Here is an 18,861-nt window from a genome sequence, read left to right as displayed (position 1 = left end):
CTGAGATAGCGAAACAAGTGAAGGCTACTATTCAGTCGGAATTTCAGGCATTAGTCTCAGAGCTACGTACGGAAATTGCTGCCCTAGGTACTCGTACCGATTCCCTGGAAAAAACAACTACAGAATTCTGCTCCTTCCAGACTCAAACTGACCAGGACATAGTTGCTATACGTGCCGACCTGGACTCTCTCAAAGACCAGTTTGAGGATGAAGAAAATCGTTCCCGTAGGAACAACATCAGACTCAAGAATGTTCCTGAGTCGATTTCGGCAGAACTACCCACATACCTGCAGGGTCTCTTTTCCACCTTGGCTCCAGAGCTTGCCCCCGCTGATTTTCGTTTGGACCGGGCAGACCGGGCCCTTCGACCCAAGCCTCAACCTTCTCAACCTCCCAGAGATGTCATCATTCGTCTTCATTATTATTTCACTAAGGAGAAGATTATTCTTGCTGCCCGAGACCAACGAGACTTTTCCTACTCCGGGACAAACCCTCTCTTTTTTCAGGACCTTTCTCCTATCACATTAAAGAAACGACGAGACCTAGCTGACATCACCCAACGCCTACGTTCAGCTGGCATCCGTTATCGCTGGGGGTTCCCCTTTCAACTTTCTTTTTCCCACGACAACCATGCATATTCAATCAAGCTCCGGAACAAGGTCGGGACTTATTACAATCTTTGAAATTCCCAGACCTGCCAAGTTCATCTGCCGCCTCGTCAGCTGCTACCCGCAAACGGCCTCCGCAAGCTGATTGGTCCACTACATAAATAAGACTAATTGAACTGTTCATATTTCTAAAAAAAAGTCTTTTATTTGTTATACTTGCTCTAATTTCACTGACGAGCGTATTTTGTTGTAGTGTTCACACCTGCTCGAGGCCTAGCCGTCTTGGGGGCAACTCAAAGCCTTAGTCCCGGCCCATATGTCTGAGGGCAATACCGGGGCCCTTTGCCCTTTCTCACTGGCTCTCCCCTACTGTGGCTAGGCACCTAACCAAATTTACCGTTCCCAACCTAGGATGCTGTTTTATATGTTACACACACCGTTGTGTCCTAGCCGTTATGTGTTTATTTCTATTGCTCATCTTCCTAGGACTTGCACTGATATTTGATGTTGTGCTATTCCCGTCCATGTTATAGTTATAATACAGTTATTTAAGCTTATCATATTCCCTGTGGTTCCTCCCACGGATGGGGTTTGCTGCCTCGGCGGACACTGGACGGCGATGTTCTGCTTCTATGTAAAGGGGTCTTCCTTTGAGTCCACGAAGCTGCCGCTGGGTGTCTGTTGTCGCGGTTTGCCCCTCCCCTGGGCTCGCCACAGTTATAACAGAATGCTCAGTTAATTGATTTTCATTGATATGACCTTTTTTTTTTTTTTTATCCCCTTGTTTGGTTTCACATGCTGGGTTTATTTGTAAAAAATTCATCATTACAGTCCCTCTTTGGGTATTCTCATTCCCTGATGTTTGACCCGTGATCCCGCTCCCGCGACCCCTCAAAGGTCGTCTCCTCCGTTCGCCCTTGGCTGTCCAAGCCTTGCCCCCCTTTTTCCGGTACCTATGTTGTACCTCTTATCTCGAACCTGGACTGGCTTCCCTCCGGGGAAGTTGGTCTCCCGCCTTCCCTTTTTTTTCTTCTTCCTGTCCTTAATCGCTAGCGCTGTTGCTCCGTCCAGGTACTTAGATTCACCATGACTCTTAAAGTTATCTCCATTAATGCTAATGGCCTCAATTCTCCCACCAAATGCACACTTTAAGATTCCCCACCCTCAAATGACATGTAAAACTTACCCACAGACTTATTATGCATCTTCCGATAGTAAACAAAGGGACACTGCTATCCTCGTACATCACAACATCCCCTTCTCCCTGGAATCTCTTTACGCCGACCCACTGGGCAGATATCTAATCTTAGTTGGATCTCTAGGACATGCCAAACTCACTCTAGTCTCGCTATACGCTCCTAACGTGGGACAGGGTGCCTGCTTCTCCGCATTTTTTGAACAACTCTCCACTGTTGCTCAAGGACAAATTATTATAGGTGGCGATTTCAATTCCACCCTGGATCCCGGGATGGATCGCTCCCCTGTCTCCTCCTCCCATGCCTCTGCTCGCCGCGAATCTAAAACCTTGGTATCCCTCCTTAAATCTTATAACTTCCATGACGCTTGGCGCCTTGCCCACCCCTCTGGTAGGCAATACACCCATTTTTCAGCCCCACATAACATCCACACTCGCATTGACCTTATTCTTATTGATCGCCTCACCACCACAACTTATTGATTCTGACATACTCCCGGTTAGCTGGTCCGACCACGCACTGGTTCTCCTCGAAATTACCCTCCCTCGCCCACGCTTTTCTCCCCCAAAATGGCGACTGGACGATACTATTCTTTTAAAGCCCGATCAGATTACCTCAATTTCCGACTCCATTAAGGAATTTATCTCTCTGAACTCTTCGCCAGATATTTCGCCCACAATTCTCTGGGAAGCGCATAAAGCTACCATACGCGGCACACTGATTCGACTCTCCGCCTCTCGCCGTAAAGCTGAACTCATCCGCATTGCGGAACTCGAATCAAAAATCGCAGCTCTCACATCATTACACGAACGGTTCCCGAAACGCAAGACTCGCCTCAAATTAATTAATCTTCGCGGACAGTTGCAGCAACTCCTTTCTAAAAAGGCAGCCAAAACTCTTGGTTGGCTCCATCAGAAGTTCTACGAGAAGGGAGATAGAGCGGACAGACTCCTAACCCAGAAATTACGAGATAAACGTACTCGTAACCGCATCGCCTCTATCAAAAATCACTCAGGAGACCCCACTTCCCTGAATTCTGTTATCACCTCTCTGGTTCATCCTGACCAGGTCGGATTCATTCCGGGCCGTCAGGCATCGGACAACACCCGGCGTTCAATTGACCTGACCTATGTCTCTAACTCACGCAACATCCCTACCCTGCTCATAGCCTTAGATGCTGAGAAGGCTTTTGACAGGGTTGGTTGGCCCTATATGCAACAGACTCTTGCGATCATGGGCATGAGAGGCCCTTTCCTTCGGGGCATTGCATCTCTCTACTTTAATCCGACTGCCTCTGTTTTGGTCAACGGCTTTTAGTCCTCCCCCTTTGAAATTCGAAATGGTACGCGACAGGGGTGCCCACTATCTCCACTTATCTTTGCATTAATGATTGAACCCCTGGCTCGCAAAATCCGTATCAACCCTGATATTTCTGGTATCCAGGTGGGCTCCTCTGAACACAAAATATCTCTATACGCAGATGATATCCTTTTGACAGTTACAAACCCCCTTATATCACTTCCAAACCTACTTAAGGACATCTCTCTTTTTGGCACTCTTTCCAATTATAAAATCAATGCTTCCAAATCAGAAATCCTCGACCTTAACATCCCCCCTACTCTGCTCACATCCCTCAAAACCAACTTCGACTTTAGATGGCAGCCCCACAAACTAAAATATCTCGGGGTTTACCTCACTCGCTCCTATGACCAGCTGTACGCTGCAAACTTCCCCTCTTTATTTTCAGCCATTAAAACTGACCTATTAAAGTGGGACAAGCTCATTATCTCCTGGACGGGAAGAATAAACTCCCTTAAAATGAACATTCTTCCTCGACTTTTATACTTGTTTCAGACCTTACCCCTCAAAGTCCCCGCTAACTCCTTTAAACTTCTTCAACAAATGGCTACTAAATTTATTTGGTCAGCTAGGAAACCCAGGATTCGTATGCAGATTCTCCACAAATCAATCCAGGAGGGAGGTCTGGGAGTTCCCCACTTTCTCAAATATTATCGTGCTACCCATCTCACCCAGTGTGTTCTCCTTCACTCTCCCCCGGGACAGAGAGTTTGGGTGGACATTGAAGCCGCTCTCACAGACACTTCCTGGCCCTCTTTGCTTCTTTGGCTTAAACCTCAACACAGGCCTCCTCCCTCACGTCTCCCCCCTCCACTAGCATTCTCACTTGCTTCCTGGTCTCACACAGTCTCCTCATATAACCTAGCTCCTAACTCATGGCGAATGACGCCTCTTTGGAATAATCCCATCTTTCCCCCTGGACTTCGTCCGATCCAATTTCTCTACTGGACGCGATGTGGCATCAACTTTCTCTCCGACATCATGCCGCTACAATTCTTTCCCTCTTTCGCTGATATCCAAGCGCGCTTTCGTATTCCCTCGTCCTGCTTCTTTCAATACCTACAACTTCGACATCTATATAACTCTATCCGCCGTACAGTCACTGATATACACCTTACCTCTCCTTTGGTCTCGTTTTGCCGTCTCCACTCTTCTTCTCAGGGCTTGATCTCCACATTCTACCGCCTTATGGTAAAACACAATTGCCCTTCCAAGGATTCTCACGAGCTTAAATGGGAGGAGGACATGGGGGAGACGCTCCCTCCCGGGGAGTGGATTAAGATTCACCTGAACCTCTCAAAGACCTCTATTTGCGTTAAGATAAATGAAAACAGCCGCAAAATCTTCTACCGTTGGTATTTGGTGCCTCATCGTCTTCACATGATATATCCAAGCTCCTCACCGCTATGTTGGCGCCAATGTGGTCGGGAGGGTACCCTGTCTCATGTATGGTGGCACTGTCCAAAACTACTTCCTTTCTGGAAGTCGGTCCATCAGTTAATCTCCAGTATCACTCAGATATCTCTTCCTCCATCTCTTTCGTACTCCCTACTTCCGCGCTATATTCCCAAGATATCTAAATCAATGCAGAAACTTATTACACATATACTTAGTGCTGCTAGATGCCAAATTGCCCTCTTTTGGAAAAACCCGACTCCAACCTCCTTGCCCTCGGTTATCAACCGCATCTGGCATATCTTTCATATGGAGTATATGACTAGCATTCTCCGCCGTACTCCTATTCAATTTGATAAGGTCTGGAGTCCTTGGACTGAGTATCACGGAGCCTCCCCTCCTCTAGCATTTTAGGGCCTCTGAGCCCTAACTACTAATCTCTAGCCTTGTCATGGTTCTCCATCTTCTCCTCACTTCTCTACCCATCGCCCTCGCTAGCGATTTCCCCTGTCCTTCTTTCTCCATTTCCTTTCTTCTCTCTTTTCCCTTCCTTCAACTCTCCCTAAATTTTCTTTTGTTTTTTCATATCAGCAACAATACGCTACTTACATTACTTGGAAACCCTATTGCAATTTTGTTTTTCCTGTATTGTCTATTTCCTTCTCTCGCTGTATTGTAAAACTCAATAAAATATCTTTTCAAAAAAAAAAAAAAAAGAAGCACTTTGACATCCAGGTAGTTACAGTAGAGAGACAGCTAGATACCTGGGTTAGGAAGGTGGGAGAGAAGTCAAGGGAGGAAAGATATATTTGCGTGTCATTAGCATAGAGTTGGTATTGGAGGCCAAATGGTTGAATGAGTTCACCAAGAGAGGTAGTGCAGAGAAAGAATAGCAGAGAGCCAAGTACAGAGGCTTGTGGGACTCCAATACATAGTGGAATAAGTAGGGAGAAGGAGACAGAAGCAGACACTTTAAAAAAGCAGTTAGAGAGGTAGGAGGCAAGAGAAGGGAGTGAAGGGTGGTGAGGAGAAGAGAATGATCACCGATGTCAAAAGCAGCAGAGATGTCAAGGAGTACGAGAAGAGAGAACTGACTTTTGGAATTGGCTGAGAGTAAGTGATTTGTTACTTTATTGAGGGCAGTTTCAATTGAGTGAAATGGACGGAAGCCAGACTGGACAGAGTCAAAAAGAGAGTAGAAAATTGGTCAGATGAGATAAAGGCATGTTTGAAGGTCGAGGGAAAAATACCAGTGGATAGAGGTTAAAAAGGTGAGCAAGGTGACAACAGGCACTGGAAGAGAGAGAGGAACTTGGAGGGGACAGGATCAAGAGGACAGGTTGCAGAAGAGGAGGAGAGAAGAGAGAATCTCAGGCACAATTACAGGAGGGTAACTGTGCCTGGGTAACATCATGGGGTGTTGCCCACAGCAACCAATCAGTTTCTAGCTGTCATGTATCTAGTACATTCTAGAAAATGATAGCTAGAATTTGATCTGTTGCTGTGGGCAACACCTCCACGTTTCCTTTTTAGAAGGTTTGATACATTTATCCCATGATGTCTCTATTTTCATCATTAATTTAAATAATAAATAAGCTTAATCTGTGTAGTATTGTAGGAGAACAAAATGAAAGTTTCTTGTAATGAAATTGGTGGTACTAAATTTGTAGGAGTTTGGTTGTCATGCTTACACTTTTCACAATGCACCTCTGAAGATTTATTCAGCCTCATCTTTTATAAGGGTAGGTATGCGCCTTGAAATGTGCTGGAAATACCATCCATATGCACGTTGTAACCCATTAACCCCAAAAACCCATCCTTTTCATTCTGTAGGAATGACTGGAGAGTTTGTATAAGCATTTCTAGTCAATACACAAGTAATGACTCCCTGTCAGATGCAGCACCAAATGGGCATATATTTTGCTTGGAGCTTTTCACAAACACACCAGTTCAGATCACAATGAATTATCTATGTATTTTTACTCCTAGATAGGTATTCCTGCAAATGACAAGTACAGAAATTATATTTTTTTGTGGTGGTCAGTGTATTGTAGCAAGGGTATAAAATGTGTAGGGAAAAAGGTAAATCAGCAAGACAAAGCTGCAACATTGTGTGGAAATAGAATAATTGGATGAAGTAGGCTAAATTGATTATTATTGTTTTACAGTGCAATTGCAATTAGTACGCTATGATTAATAATGCAATCACACAGGAAAACAACACACACACTTACATTTACAGTTATATTTATAAATAGTACACATTTAATAAAGTTCCAACTTACATCACTTTATCAGTAAAAGTTAAAGTTTTTTTTATGCAAAGATAAATTTACATTACAGGTATTTATGGGTCAGGTCCTAAGAAATGTATGGTGTTTGATCTTCTATTATTCCTCATTTCACCAGTAGCAATACGATGATAGCAGAGTAGCGATCGCACTTAGAGATTGCTAGTTATGAATAAAATAAGACTGACACTCTACGATACTGTAGGCAAAACATGTTTATAGGTTGGTTTAATCTGATTAGGTCGGTTCCCTCAGGCACTACATGTGCTAAACTGTTGGTGTAAGCTGCCCCACCTTTGAAGAGGAATCCTTTGAACTGACCTATGACCTGCATTGTACTGGACTGACTTGACCCCTCGACCAATGAAGAAAGACCTAAGTTTATCTTTGTGTACATTGTGACATTATCACTGTTTTTTGTTTACTCATACTGTATATAAGCAAGTGAATGGAATTTGATAGTTGTATAATGAAGGCAGTAGAAGTGGTGGTATGGCATACCACCATATACACTGCTAACAATAATAATATCACTAATTGTACTCATTTTGACTCAGGAGAAAATGCAGCTAAAAGGTGCAGTGTTGCATCTTGGACAAACCATGGTGCTCAGCGGGGTGGGGGGAGCAGGGCGGCGTGGATTCAAAATGTGCGGACAGAATTATGGTCGGTAGAGGATTATAGCTTAATGCTAAATCTCTGTTTTACCATAAAGTTGCCCATTATCTGTGTGCAACATGCAAAGCAGGCAGTATTTTCCCTGCATGCAACAAGAAAAGGCAATTTCAACATCTTGCATCACAATATGGAGTTTATCTAGGTTCAAATTTGCATTCTAAATGAGACCCCATTTATAGAAATGCAGTGCCCATACAAGGTAGTCTGGGCTACTAATATTCAAGTCACTGAGAACACCCAGAGATGTTTTCAACTAATACAAAACAGAAACAGCAGAGTATTCAATGTCATCATCATCATTTATTTATATAGCGCCAACATATTCCGTAGCACTTTACAATTGGGGACAAACATAGTAAACTAATAAACAAACTGGGTAAACAGCTCATTTTATAAGGCTTTAGACCTGTGACATTTGTTGATGCTTGCTAATTGGCACAATTTATTAAGCTATTTTTTGGCAAACCTTAATAGATTTGCTAAATATATTGCTGACACCAAATTTCAGAATTGGCTGAATCGATTTGCCCATATCTGTTATAGTTCTGTTCAAAACCAATTCCTTGATTACAGCCATGGAGCCAGACACATGATATAAATGTTTAAACTGTTTATTGCAGAAAAGGTATAGTCCAGGGAAGGCAAAATAAACAGTAAACAGTTCAGGCTGAATGAAACAACGGATTTCCAGATCTTGGCAAACAACAGGTAAATAATAATGAAATGCAGCAAATAACTTAACTGAAACCAGTTAGCAGTAGTAGCCAGAAACATGCAGGTAATCCAGGGATAAAGACACATGAGCAGGCTAGGAACTTCAATGACCAGCAAAGGATTCTGGAAAAGGCAGGCATATATAGCCCACAGACAGGTGTGGATGATTAACTAGCAGTGCTAGTTAACCCCTGATAGCAGGGAAGGCCGAACAGCAGCACCTCTGGAGGATCACAGGTACTGCAGGGTAATATGCACACAGGGAAACAAGGCAAATCATAACACAGGGTAAAATGCACACAAAGATACAAGGCAGATCATAACAATATCTAGATATTGCAAATGCCAAAGCCATTTGCAAAAACTGGTGATCACCAAACTGAGTAAAAATGAATAAGGAGGTGCTACAATTTTAGTTATTTGAATAAATAAATCTGTGTTTTGTGTGTGCAGGGACCATAATCTACTGATTTGGGTACCTGCTTATTGATAAAAGCCTTACGAGTTTGGACTTTTGCTTCTTTTGGCAGCCACAGTATAATTATTAAGAAAGCTACTTTAATAACTCTCAGTTTATATTCCATGCCTATATTTTCACACTGAGTTTCCATGTAAACATAAGCAGAGGAGCATGTGAGGCATGTATTGGCAAAGCTGGTGGGCAGCGGGAGACATGTGTGAGAAAATTTGTCAGGCAGAGTGAGAAAACAACTTGTGGGTAGAGGCTAGAATGGAAGAGAAAAGCTGGTGGGCAGGGGGCATGTAAGAAAAGCTGGTGGGCAGTGGGCATGTGAGAAAAGCTGGTGGGTAGGGGGGCACATTTTTGTTTTCAAACAAATGGTCTGCACTGTATTTTTATATGAAATATAGTTCCTTTGAATGTTTAATTGTAATTCAATAAAAACATATTAATGTCTTATATTATTCCGATATTGAGATCTGGGAATATATATTCTTGTAAGACTCATATAATATTCCCCACTATCAGCAGCCTTGGCTGGGGGGTAGGGAGGTATCTCCCCCCTGGGCCGGTCCCATAGTGAGCTCTCTTGGGCTGGGTCACTGGGCCATCTGCATTTTTTTTCCTTTAAAATGTTCCTAAAAAGCTGCTCAGTCGAGCCTTGCCCCCCGGGCTAAAATTTGCCAGCCCTCCCCTGCCCACCATATACTCTTAGCTCATGTGTACTTAGTATATATTGTGCTACAAAAAGGCAGGAAAGGGTATGCTTTCTTATATTAAACTTTATTACAATTCAGGTCAAGGGGGCATGTCGTGGAGGTATGGCCGGTATGGCTGTGAGGGGCCCGGACAGTGTAGGGGATGGGGGAGGGGCCCTGCCAGATTAATTAGTACTGGGTACTAGTTTCTAATGACAGCCCTGATACCAGGTTAGTGATATTGGTGTGTGACCTGTGTTTAGTGATCAGTGTGTATTAGGTGTGTGTTGTCAGATTGACCTATGTTTAGTGATTAGTGTGTATCAGGCGTGTGATGTCAGATTGACCTGTGGATAGTGATCAATGTGTATGGGGTAAGTAAATAGAGTAGCATGTTTGAGAAAATATGATGGGCAGGGGAGCATATGAGGGAAAAGCGGTGGTAGTCACATTTACAGTACTGATAACACCGACAGTGACTACCACAACAAAAAATTTACAAAAGTGACTTGCCCAACAGTTAATAAATGCAGACTGACCTTTATAATGACAAAAGAACTACCCAACAGTCTTCTGACAAATCACGAATAGCAGTAATGACAGCAGAGCGTTTTGACATCATTAAAAATGGCGACTGAGATAGCAGCACTTTTAAAGCGGCAATGCCGGTTGTCATCTAAATTAAGTGTCAGAGATAGGATTAGGGTTAGGATTACTTTTAGGGATAGGATTAGGGTTAGGGAACCAGCAATGCCGCTTTATAAATACTAATACAGCGGTCACCATATTAAATTATGTCAAAACGCCCTGCCGTCATTACTGCTGTTCGTTATTTTTCAGAAGACTGTCGGGTAGTTCTTTTGTCATTATGAAGGTCAGTCTGCATTTATTAGCTGTCGACCAAGTCACTTTCGTACATTTTTTGTTGTGGTAGTCACTGTCGGTGTTATCAGCACCATTAAGTCGTACTCCACCTGGAAAAAGTTAATGGGCACTAGAGCATGTCAGTGTGTACCATATTGATGTGTGAGACTGGTGTATAGTGATCAGCGTGTATGAGGTGTGCAATGTCAGGTTGATATGTGTATAATGATCAGTATGTATAAGGTAAGTAGAGTGCCCGTTGCCGACATATTGGGGCAAATTTTTTTTCTTTGTTCTGAAATCTAACATTTGAAACCACTGCTAGAAATCCTGCATTTGCTCCTGCACAGCAATGGAGCCTGGACAGTATTCTGTGTCAGACAACAGTACATCTGGACATCAGTGCATCTGAACTGCAGCCTTGCCAACCAGACAAGAGAATATACAAGTTATTATTTTTAATTTTACAAATTACAAACATATGATGGGCTGGGAAGTGGCTATATGGAGAGGAGAAAGTTCGGTCTACTTGTAATGATGTGCTTTATTAATAGTGTATGCTGCTATAATCAGACTCTCAATGACTCTAAAATGATGATGTCATTATATTACTTATATTTAATATTGCCCTCACTTTTTCCTCCATTCAGCAAATGTAACTTCTTAGTGATTACTGCACAGACTTTATGGTAGACAAAGATTATAGAGCAGCAGCCTTGATTATTAATGTTTATTAATAGTTATTTATATATTACGCAAAGCTTCACAGAGAATATTTAATCATTCACATCAGTCCATGCCCCAGTGTGGGTTACAATATGTATTCCCTACCAAACAAACACGTACACTTGGGTAAGTTTCATCAGAAGCCAATTAACCTCCTACTTACGTCTTTGGAGTGTGAGAGGAAACTGGAACACCCGGAGGAAACCTTCGCAAACATAGTGACAATACACAGATAGTGACCTGGTTGTAATCAAACCTATGGCCCCAGTACTGTCAGGCAGCAATGGTAGTCACTTCGACCTTAGGGGCAGATTCAATTACTCTTGCCAGAGATATATGCGCGCGGTACCGGCAATGATGGTACTGAAATCTCCACTCATTTTTACAAGCAAACATAAGCAAAGGTTTTAACCCCGAACATCCTGTGTGATGAACCTTGCACGAGGATTTGATAGGACATAACTTATAATTGAATTTTCCCCATAAACTTCACTGCTCCCTTTATTCCTTAGTACATTCTACAAAATGAAAGCTAGAATCTGATTGGTTGCTATAGGCAACATCTCCACATTTTCGTACCCGCAGTTTAGAAAATTTAGCCTAATCTTAATAAGAAGACAGAAATGCATGTTGTTTTACAGATCATAACAATGCAGAAATATTTAATGAATTGGGTTTATAAAATAATGTCCTTTAATTTCTAATTAATTATTTTTCTACATTTCTTTCACAGATATTAGCTAGATTTTAAAAGCAAACTAACAAATTTACATATTTTTTTTTATTTGATTGCATACATTAACGCAGCAGTGGGATAGGCATTTTACACTAATTACTGTATCACCTAAACTAATCAGTGTTTGCATTTGCTAAATGTTGGATTGACAGAAATGATTTCTTATCTATGTTGCACTGGGAGCAACAGATCCTACATAGATTGTCAATTCTCTAGGAAAAATTGAGGGCAGTATAGGAAAAGCAAGGAAATAAACTGGCTTTAAATAGCAAGGTGATAATTCTAATGCAGAAAAGTACTGCAAAAGTGGAACAAAAATCAAGAACTGAACAGAAAAGATAGTGATTGCAGAAATGAGGACAGACTAAGAAATCTTAAGGGGAAGGAACAACACGTATTATGTAAGGAAAACAGAACGAGAGAGGAAGAGTGAAACAAACATATTCAAAAAGAAAAAAGGGGAGGGTAACAGTGACTGGAAGGTACAGAGCCAGGGAGAACGCAAGGAAAAAGGAACGGAATGAGAAAGGAGGAGCGAAAGAAAGAAAATCAAACAGGAAGGTTTATTCTAAGAGCTACAGAACAGAGTAATAGTGAGAGGTGATAGTTTAGGGTACACAAAAGGCAGCAGAATAGTTTGATTGTTTTTGTTTGCTGGTAAATTCAATACATTGTTGCAAACGTAACAGAGGGAATCAGTAAAGGTTTTCTCTTTCTTGGAAACTAGCAGCTTTTTTCTTTTTTCCCTCCTCTCTCAACCTGTGCTTGTGTTGATGGGGATCTAGCTGTCTTCCAGCATTCGGGAGATGAAGGGATAACCAGCAGCAGAATGCCAGAATTCATTTGGAGATCTGTGTTAATCCTTCAGGCAAGCACTGCTATATATACTGCAGGTAAGTAATAGCATGCTGGCCATTAAGGTGTTCTTCATTATTAATATTTGATGCCCCCTATTAGCAGCCATCGTTATGTCAACCTTAACGATCGCTGTGGAAATGGGTGGGAAAACCACAATGTTTATTGAGTTTTCATTATATTGGGGGGTTTATGTGTTCGTTTGCTTCATCCTGTCTAACAGAAGTAGATAGGACGCAGTAACCTGGAGTTTAACTTTCATATTTAAGATTGGAAGAAAGCTGCATGTAACAATACCATCGCTTTATCATCTCAGTGCATCAGTGTTCTTTAGATAAAGATCTAGTCGAGGTTTATTTGGAAGTATACATATATATATATATATATATATATATATATATATATATTTATTTTCTATAGGGGAAATCTGTGATCAACAAAGCAAATCAGTTAGAGCTTTTGAGACTCAATGGAAATAACACGATTAGTTAAATTAAGTGGATAGTATCTCTCTGCAATATTGAGGTCTCTTTAACTAGTAAAGACATTAGAATCTGTCCTTTTCAGTGACAAAGTAACCCGCTTCACACTAAAGCTTTTACAAACACATGCAGCAATAAATCACTGTAATCTAGGCTAACAGTCTCTCCCTTTAATAAAAGATGCTCATAACAACAGCACGTTTGAAAGCTGAGTTGGAATTCTAAAGTCATTTACAGTTCCATGAAAAAGTGCATTAATCCTTCCCTCTGTCAATGAAATCCAGTGACACTAGAAACCTTTTTGTGTAAAGCAATTCTGTGATCAGAAGATGATGAGCTTTTCATCTTCAATGAATTGGTTTTAGCAACATGATATTTATTGATTTTCTAATACGATTCTGCAATTTTTCCCATGATAAAATAACATGGGTACAATTTCCCACTTTCCTTAGTACACAACTGAAAGTTGGAGGGAACTTAGGAAACTACTAGTTCGGTAATAGACCCTTTGGAGTGAATGATGTGGAAGGCACTAGTGATCTCTTTCAGTGCAGCAGCACAAATATTTGCTAGCTCCAGTATTGTGGGTCAGCTCCTCTACACTATATGCACATGACATTGCAATCACATGATGTACTGTTTTGTTTTAGAGACATCAGAGGAGTAATGAATTGTCTAAGTAGGCTCTGCATGAATGAAATCAGTGGGGTTAAAACACACACAAGAGATGGAAATATTGTCTGACTAGATGGACCAAATGTATGCTACATATGTAACTAACACATACATGTAATGACTGGAGTATATTACATAATAAAAAGTTACTCTAAAACAAGCCTGATGTTTACATTTCAGTTTTGTCTAACTTAAGTTTTCCTAGCTTGCAGGTTTCCTTATTCTTCTGATAAATGAACATGTTTCAAATTATAATTTTGCACTGTTCTTCAAATAAAAAATAGTGTGTCTAGCCAACAAACTAAATATTATATAAATGTATTTAATTTTATTTTGTGCAAGTACTTATTTGCTTAAATTTTAAATGCATCTGATAATATACTTAATTTCCATACAACAATAACAAGAAAAGGAAAAAAAAACAATATTTATACAACTGACTGTCAGGTTTATTTCTGTTGTAGCTGAAAAAGAGTATGAACCTCTGTTGTAACACACATTTTTTCAGTGAAAACACTAATGAAGATATATTGATCAATAGATATACAGTTTATCATTTTCACCTGCATTATACTTTGTGCAATCTATAGCCATCACTACAGCCTAAGTATTTTCTCAAAGGCAGTCATGAATCACAATTTGTCTTCTTCAACTAGACACCCTCCTAACTGATTAACACACAGCACCTTTAATCTGGCATTAGGACACACAAACACACACACACACACACACACACACACACACACAAAAGTGTATACATACAGAAAAACATTTTGATTTTTTTTGCAGATGTTTGAAGGTCTCATTCGTACCTCAGAGACAGATGATTAAGTTCCACTTTTTTCTCCATCAGAGAAGTGTGTATCCCGTTACATAACAATTTATCACCTGCCAGCCTTCCTTCTTTGCTACACTAACACTTCATTCCTCTCTGGCAATTAAGGGGTCTAGGGCATTTCTGTGACAAATGACACCCGCATTGTAGTCATGACCAGCCCCTTCCTATTTTTGATTCTCAAGGTTAGCTTATAAAATATGCATAGCTAATATTATATACAGTTCAGTGTCTTCAGGCATATCTGTAAAAAAAAAAAAGTCAATGGTTTGAATTAACCCCTTAAATATGCAGCAGACTGTGGGACAACTGCTGTCATTATTTGCAAGGTACAAAGCCACAGTATATATATATATATATATATATATATATATATATATATATATATATATATATATATATATTTTCTCATTAGAAACCCCTGCAGCCTTTTGATGGAATGAGTTCAGAATATTCCACATAGCACGCACTCCCAGGAGTTCATAATGCTTTGAACGTCTGTATACAAGTAGCCTAGTGAATATTCATATAGCGTTCAATCAATTATTCACATCAGATTTGCTTATGTTGAATAAGCAATACATATTGGACCATTGACTATCAGACTCGAAAACTTCATTCAAAGTATCTTGACATACTTTTGATTATCAACATCTATTCTCAATGAATTAACGCTAATAATGATGGAAATTATGTTTTGTTTTTATTTATAAGCTGCAACATTAAAGTTAATATTTACAAGAGTCAACAGGTAAATGTGAATGGGGAACTGTAATGAGTCTGAATAAAGGACAATTTCTGCAGATATTGCCTTTTATTTTTATATTGCTTAAATGTGAATAGGACTAAAGTATCAAGTACTAAAAAGCAGTTTCACAAAACTGAAAAAGGGCAAGTTTCAATGCTTTAGTGATAATCTCAGACCATTGAGGATTAACAGATCAATAATAAGCTTTAGAGATCTTATAGCTAATGTGCTATACTAAAACGCAATACTATTTACAATATTTAATACTCTTATCTACCTCATCCGATTACTTTTCTTGTATTTAGCTAGATGCAGGGCACAATTTCATTTGATATTTCACTCAATATTTTAAAAAATGTTTATCTAGCATAAGTTACCCAGTGTTAAACTGAAATTCGGGCACATCTGCTTATAGAGTGGTGGAGTTGTGGCTATTGGGTCACTTATATCAAGACAGGTGTGCTTAAAACTCTTGAGCAATAGCTAAAGGAATACCCATTCCTTGTCATTACAATTAAAGCACACAGGGGCTTATTAAGAGGTGGATGCGTATGCGCCTTTGGTGTACTTAGGAAAACATGCACACCAGAAAAAGCATTCTTGCGTCCGTATGTAGTTGTCTGCAATGAAAGAATAGCACTTAAGCCAGGCTTACCAGCATGTGTAAGTATGCCTGACAGAAGCATAGAATATGCAAGCATTAGGTGTATATGTTAGTACTCAATGCAGAAGTTCCATTAGCCTATAAGTACTCAACCTAAAAATGTAATAGAAACACATTTTAATATATTATTAGGTAATGCATTTTCCATTAAAAAAAAATGAAATACACCACCTCCACATCATTTGTTTATTTAAAAATGAAACGAGATTCTTCTTTCCTGCATTAATAAGTACAATTAAGTAATGTGAGTAGATTGCTCTTATTAACTTAATTAATTAATCAATCTAATATAGCTATGATGCTAATAATTTAAGTATTGTCAGCTGGACGTCAATCCGCAAACAGTGAATCAAACGTCTGAAAGTCATCGTCATTATTGCAAATATTTGCAGCAGCCCTCAAGCACCTCTAAGAGATATAAAAAAAGGTGTATCTGCATACTGGTCTAACTGAGTCACAATTAAGTGAACACGCTCTTACTGAACTCAGTCTATCCTGGCCCGCCCCTAGCCTCTATGATATCTACAGTTGTCAGAAGTCGTAAGTGTAAGCTGTGCAAAATTCTTAATATGCTAGCACGGTGGCTAAGTGGTTAGCACTTCTGCCTCACAGCGCTGGGTCATGACTTCAATTCCTGACCTTGGCCTTATCTGTGAGGAGTTTGTATGTTCTCCCCTTGTTTGCGTGGGTTTCCTCCGGATGCTCCGGTTTCCTCCCACACTCCAAAAACATACTAGTAGGTTAATTGGCTGCTATCAAAATTGACCATAGTCTCTCTCTCTCTCTCTCTCTGTCTGTGTGTGAGTGTATGTTAGGGAATTTAGACTGTAAGCTCCAATGGGGCAGGGACTGATGTGAATGAGTTCTGTACAGCGCTGCGGCATCAGTGGCGCTATATAAATAAATGATGATACTTGTTTATGAGCACGTACAGTATTAAAATGTGTATCTAACGCAAAAAAAAACTTACATTCAACTCTAAATGGGCTCATTGATGTTTCCCCTTCTTCCCATGGCTGCCTTACATACATATTGTATAAAGAGTACTACAGGCTCACTTAACTATCCAGATTTTGGCTTGCTGCCTCGAATGTTCCTCCTTGGCAGGCACCTTTCTGCATCTCCTTTGGTCCTATACACATATACATGTAGATGTTTTTTTTACTTCAGCTGATATGTTGTAATAATGGCTTTAAGGGTCCCATATTCCAATATATTTGTTTTTGAGCTTATCAGTGAGCTTCCATTATTACATCATCACCACACTCTACTCCACAAACAGCTTTGTTATACCTGAAATACGATTGCTTTGTGTTGGCCGGCCACTTGCCCTCTTTTGACATTCCAATTGATTTCTTTAGTGAAATTAGCCGCCTTTAATAAAAAAGTTATGCAAATCCACCACCAGTTTTTTTTAGACACCCAGCCTAATCAGTGTGACCTAGCTATGCAATTTAGATTCAACCCTTACCGAACATTACCTTTGTCCGTGGCCTAAGAGCATCACAGAATCCCTATTAGTGGATCAAAAGTTTGCAATTGTTGATGCAAGTAGTTGGGCATGTAAAGTAGGGACCATAGCGTTGCATCTAGTTTTGTTGAGCAGTGCAAAAATGAGGTTTCATTTAATTATTGAATTGAGAAAACATGGTGAAGAGGGAGTATTTTTAATATATAGATAGCCATTTCCACTGTGCAAGAGGGCTATTTTTTTGCCAGATGACAGAGATTGGTCCAATACATTTAAAGGGATGTATTTTGCACTTTCCAGTTGCTCTTCTGTGGAAAACGTATTTCTAGGTGCCCAATGTAATCAATGCTGCAAACGCAAGAGTACTGATGTCCCCTCACTCTCGTGAGGAAATCAAGCCAAAAATGAGGCTAAACCGAGCTGTATTTCAGTAGAAAGACAGAAATGTTTAATTAAATTCTGGTAACTATATCTATCTATCTATCTATCTATCTATCTATCTATCTATATATATATATATATATATATATATATAAATATATATATATATATATATATATATATATATATATATATATATATATATATATATATATATCTATATATATATATATATATATATATATATATATATCTACATATCTATATCTATAGACATCTACATATCTATATCTATAGACTTAACAATATTTCATGGCAACACACCATTGTCTCCATTGACCACATCGCTAAGGTTTGTCATAGATGGAGTGGATGGCGATGTTACCAAATTGCATATGTGTCAAAAAAATATCTGCAATCATAGGCAAAAGTAAGTGGCAATGGCAGAAATACTGTGCAATCACAGAAATACTGTAATATATAACAAATATAACCAGTTTACGACATGTGGGAGAAAGGGTGGTTTAAAAATCTGACATCAATGTAGTTTGGGTTGCCATGCAATGAAAAACACAGGATTTCTAGAGATTGGTCTTCATACCATGCTACCACAGTGGGCATGACCAGCATGTAAGAGGCATGGCTATCATTTTAGACAAAGCTAGGTTGCTCTCCAAACCCTTCCCAGCTCGTTTAAATACAGGGGCAGCTTCTCCTTCATGAGCAGAGCAGTGTGAAGCAGGACATAATGTCACACGTCAAAGTCCGTCAGTTACTTTTCAAACCCACTGTCCAGCATACTCCCTCTATTTGTCCCTCCGCTCAAGACACAGAACCTTGTGTTATAATAATAATATTTTGTCCAACAGAAGGCCCATGGCCCTCTAAAAGCTCGGAACCTGTGATTATGTGTTCTGTCTTGAGACCTGCCCTGTTCTTCAGCTCAACTATTTAAACCTGCTCAGTGCACAGGCCTGTGCCAGAGTATTAGGCTCCAAACCTTTACTCCAGCGTTCCAGTATTTC

The 18,861-nt window shown here is 40.0% G+C and overlaps 1 protein-coding gene across 2 annotated transcripts in view; it reads left to right on the top strand.

Moving 5' to 3' along the window:
- The first annotated feature begins 12,179 nt into the window (after positions 1-12,179).
- Positions 12,180-18,861, top strand: part of LOC142107669 (carbonic anhydrase-related protein 10-like) — a 241,190-nt gene continuing 234,508 nt past the window's right edge. Inside the window, exon 1 of one of the 2 annotated variants that reach the window (XM_075191238.1) lies at positions 12,180-12,618. In XM_075191238.1, the coding sequence (XP_075047339.1) occupies positions 12,555-12,618 (64 nt within the window). In that variant the 5' untranslated portion in view covers positions 12,180-12,554. The remainder of the gene's footprint in view (positions 12,619-18,861) is intronic. The other variant, XM_075191237.1, reaches the window with a different exon arrangement.

Source organism: Mixophyes fleayi, chromosome 11 (genome assembly GCF_038048845.1).
Source record: "Mixophyes fleayi isolate aMixFle1 chromosome 11, aMixFle1.hap1, whole genome shotgun sequence".
In the NCBI taxonomy this organism is placed as follows: Eukaryota; Metazoa; Chordata; class Amphibia; order Anura; family Limnodynastidae; genus Mixophyes; species Mixophyes fleayi.
Note: the sequence above shows the minus strand (reverse complement) of the source record. Positions and strands in the feature narration are given on the sequence as shown.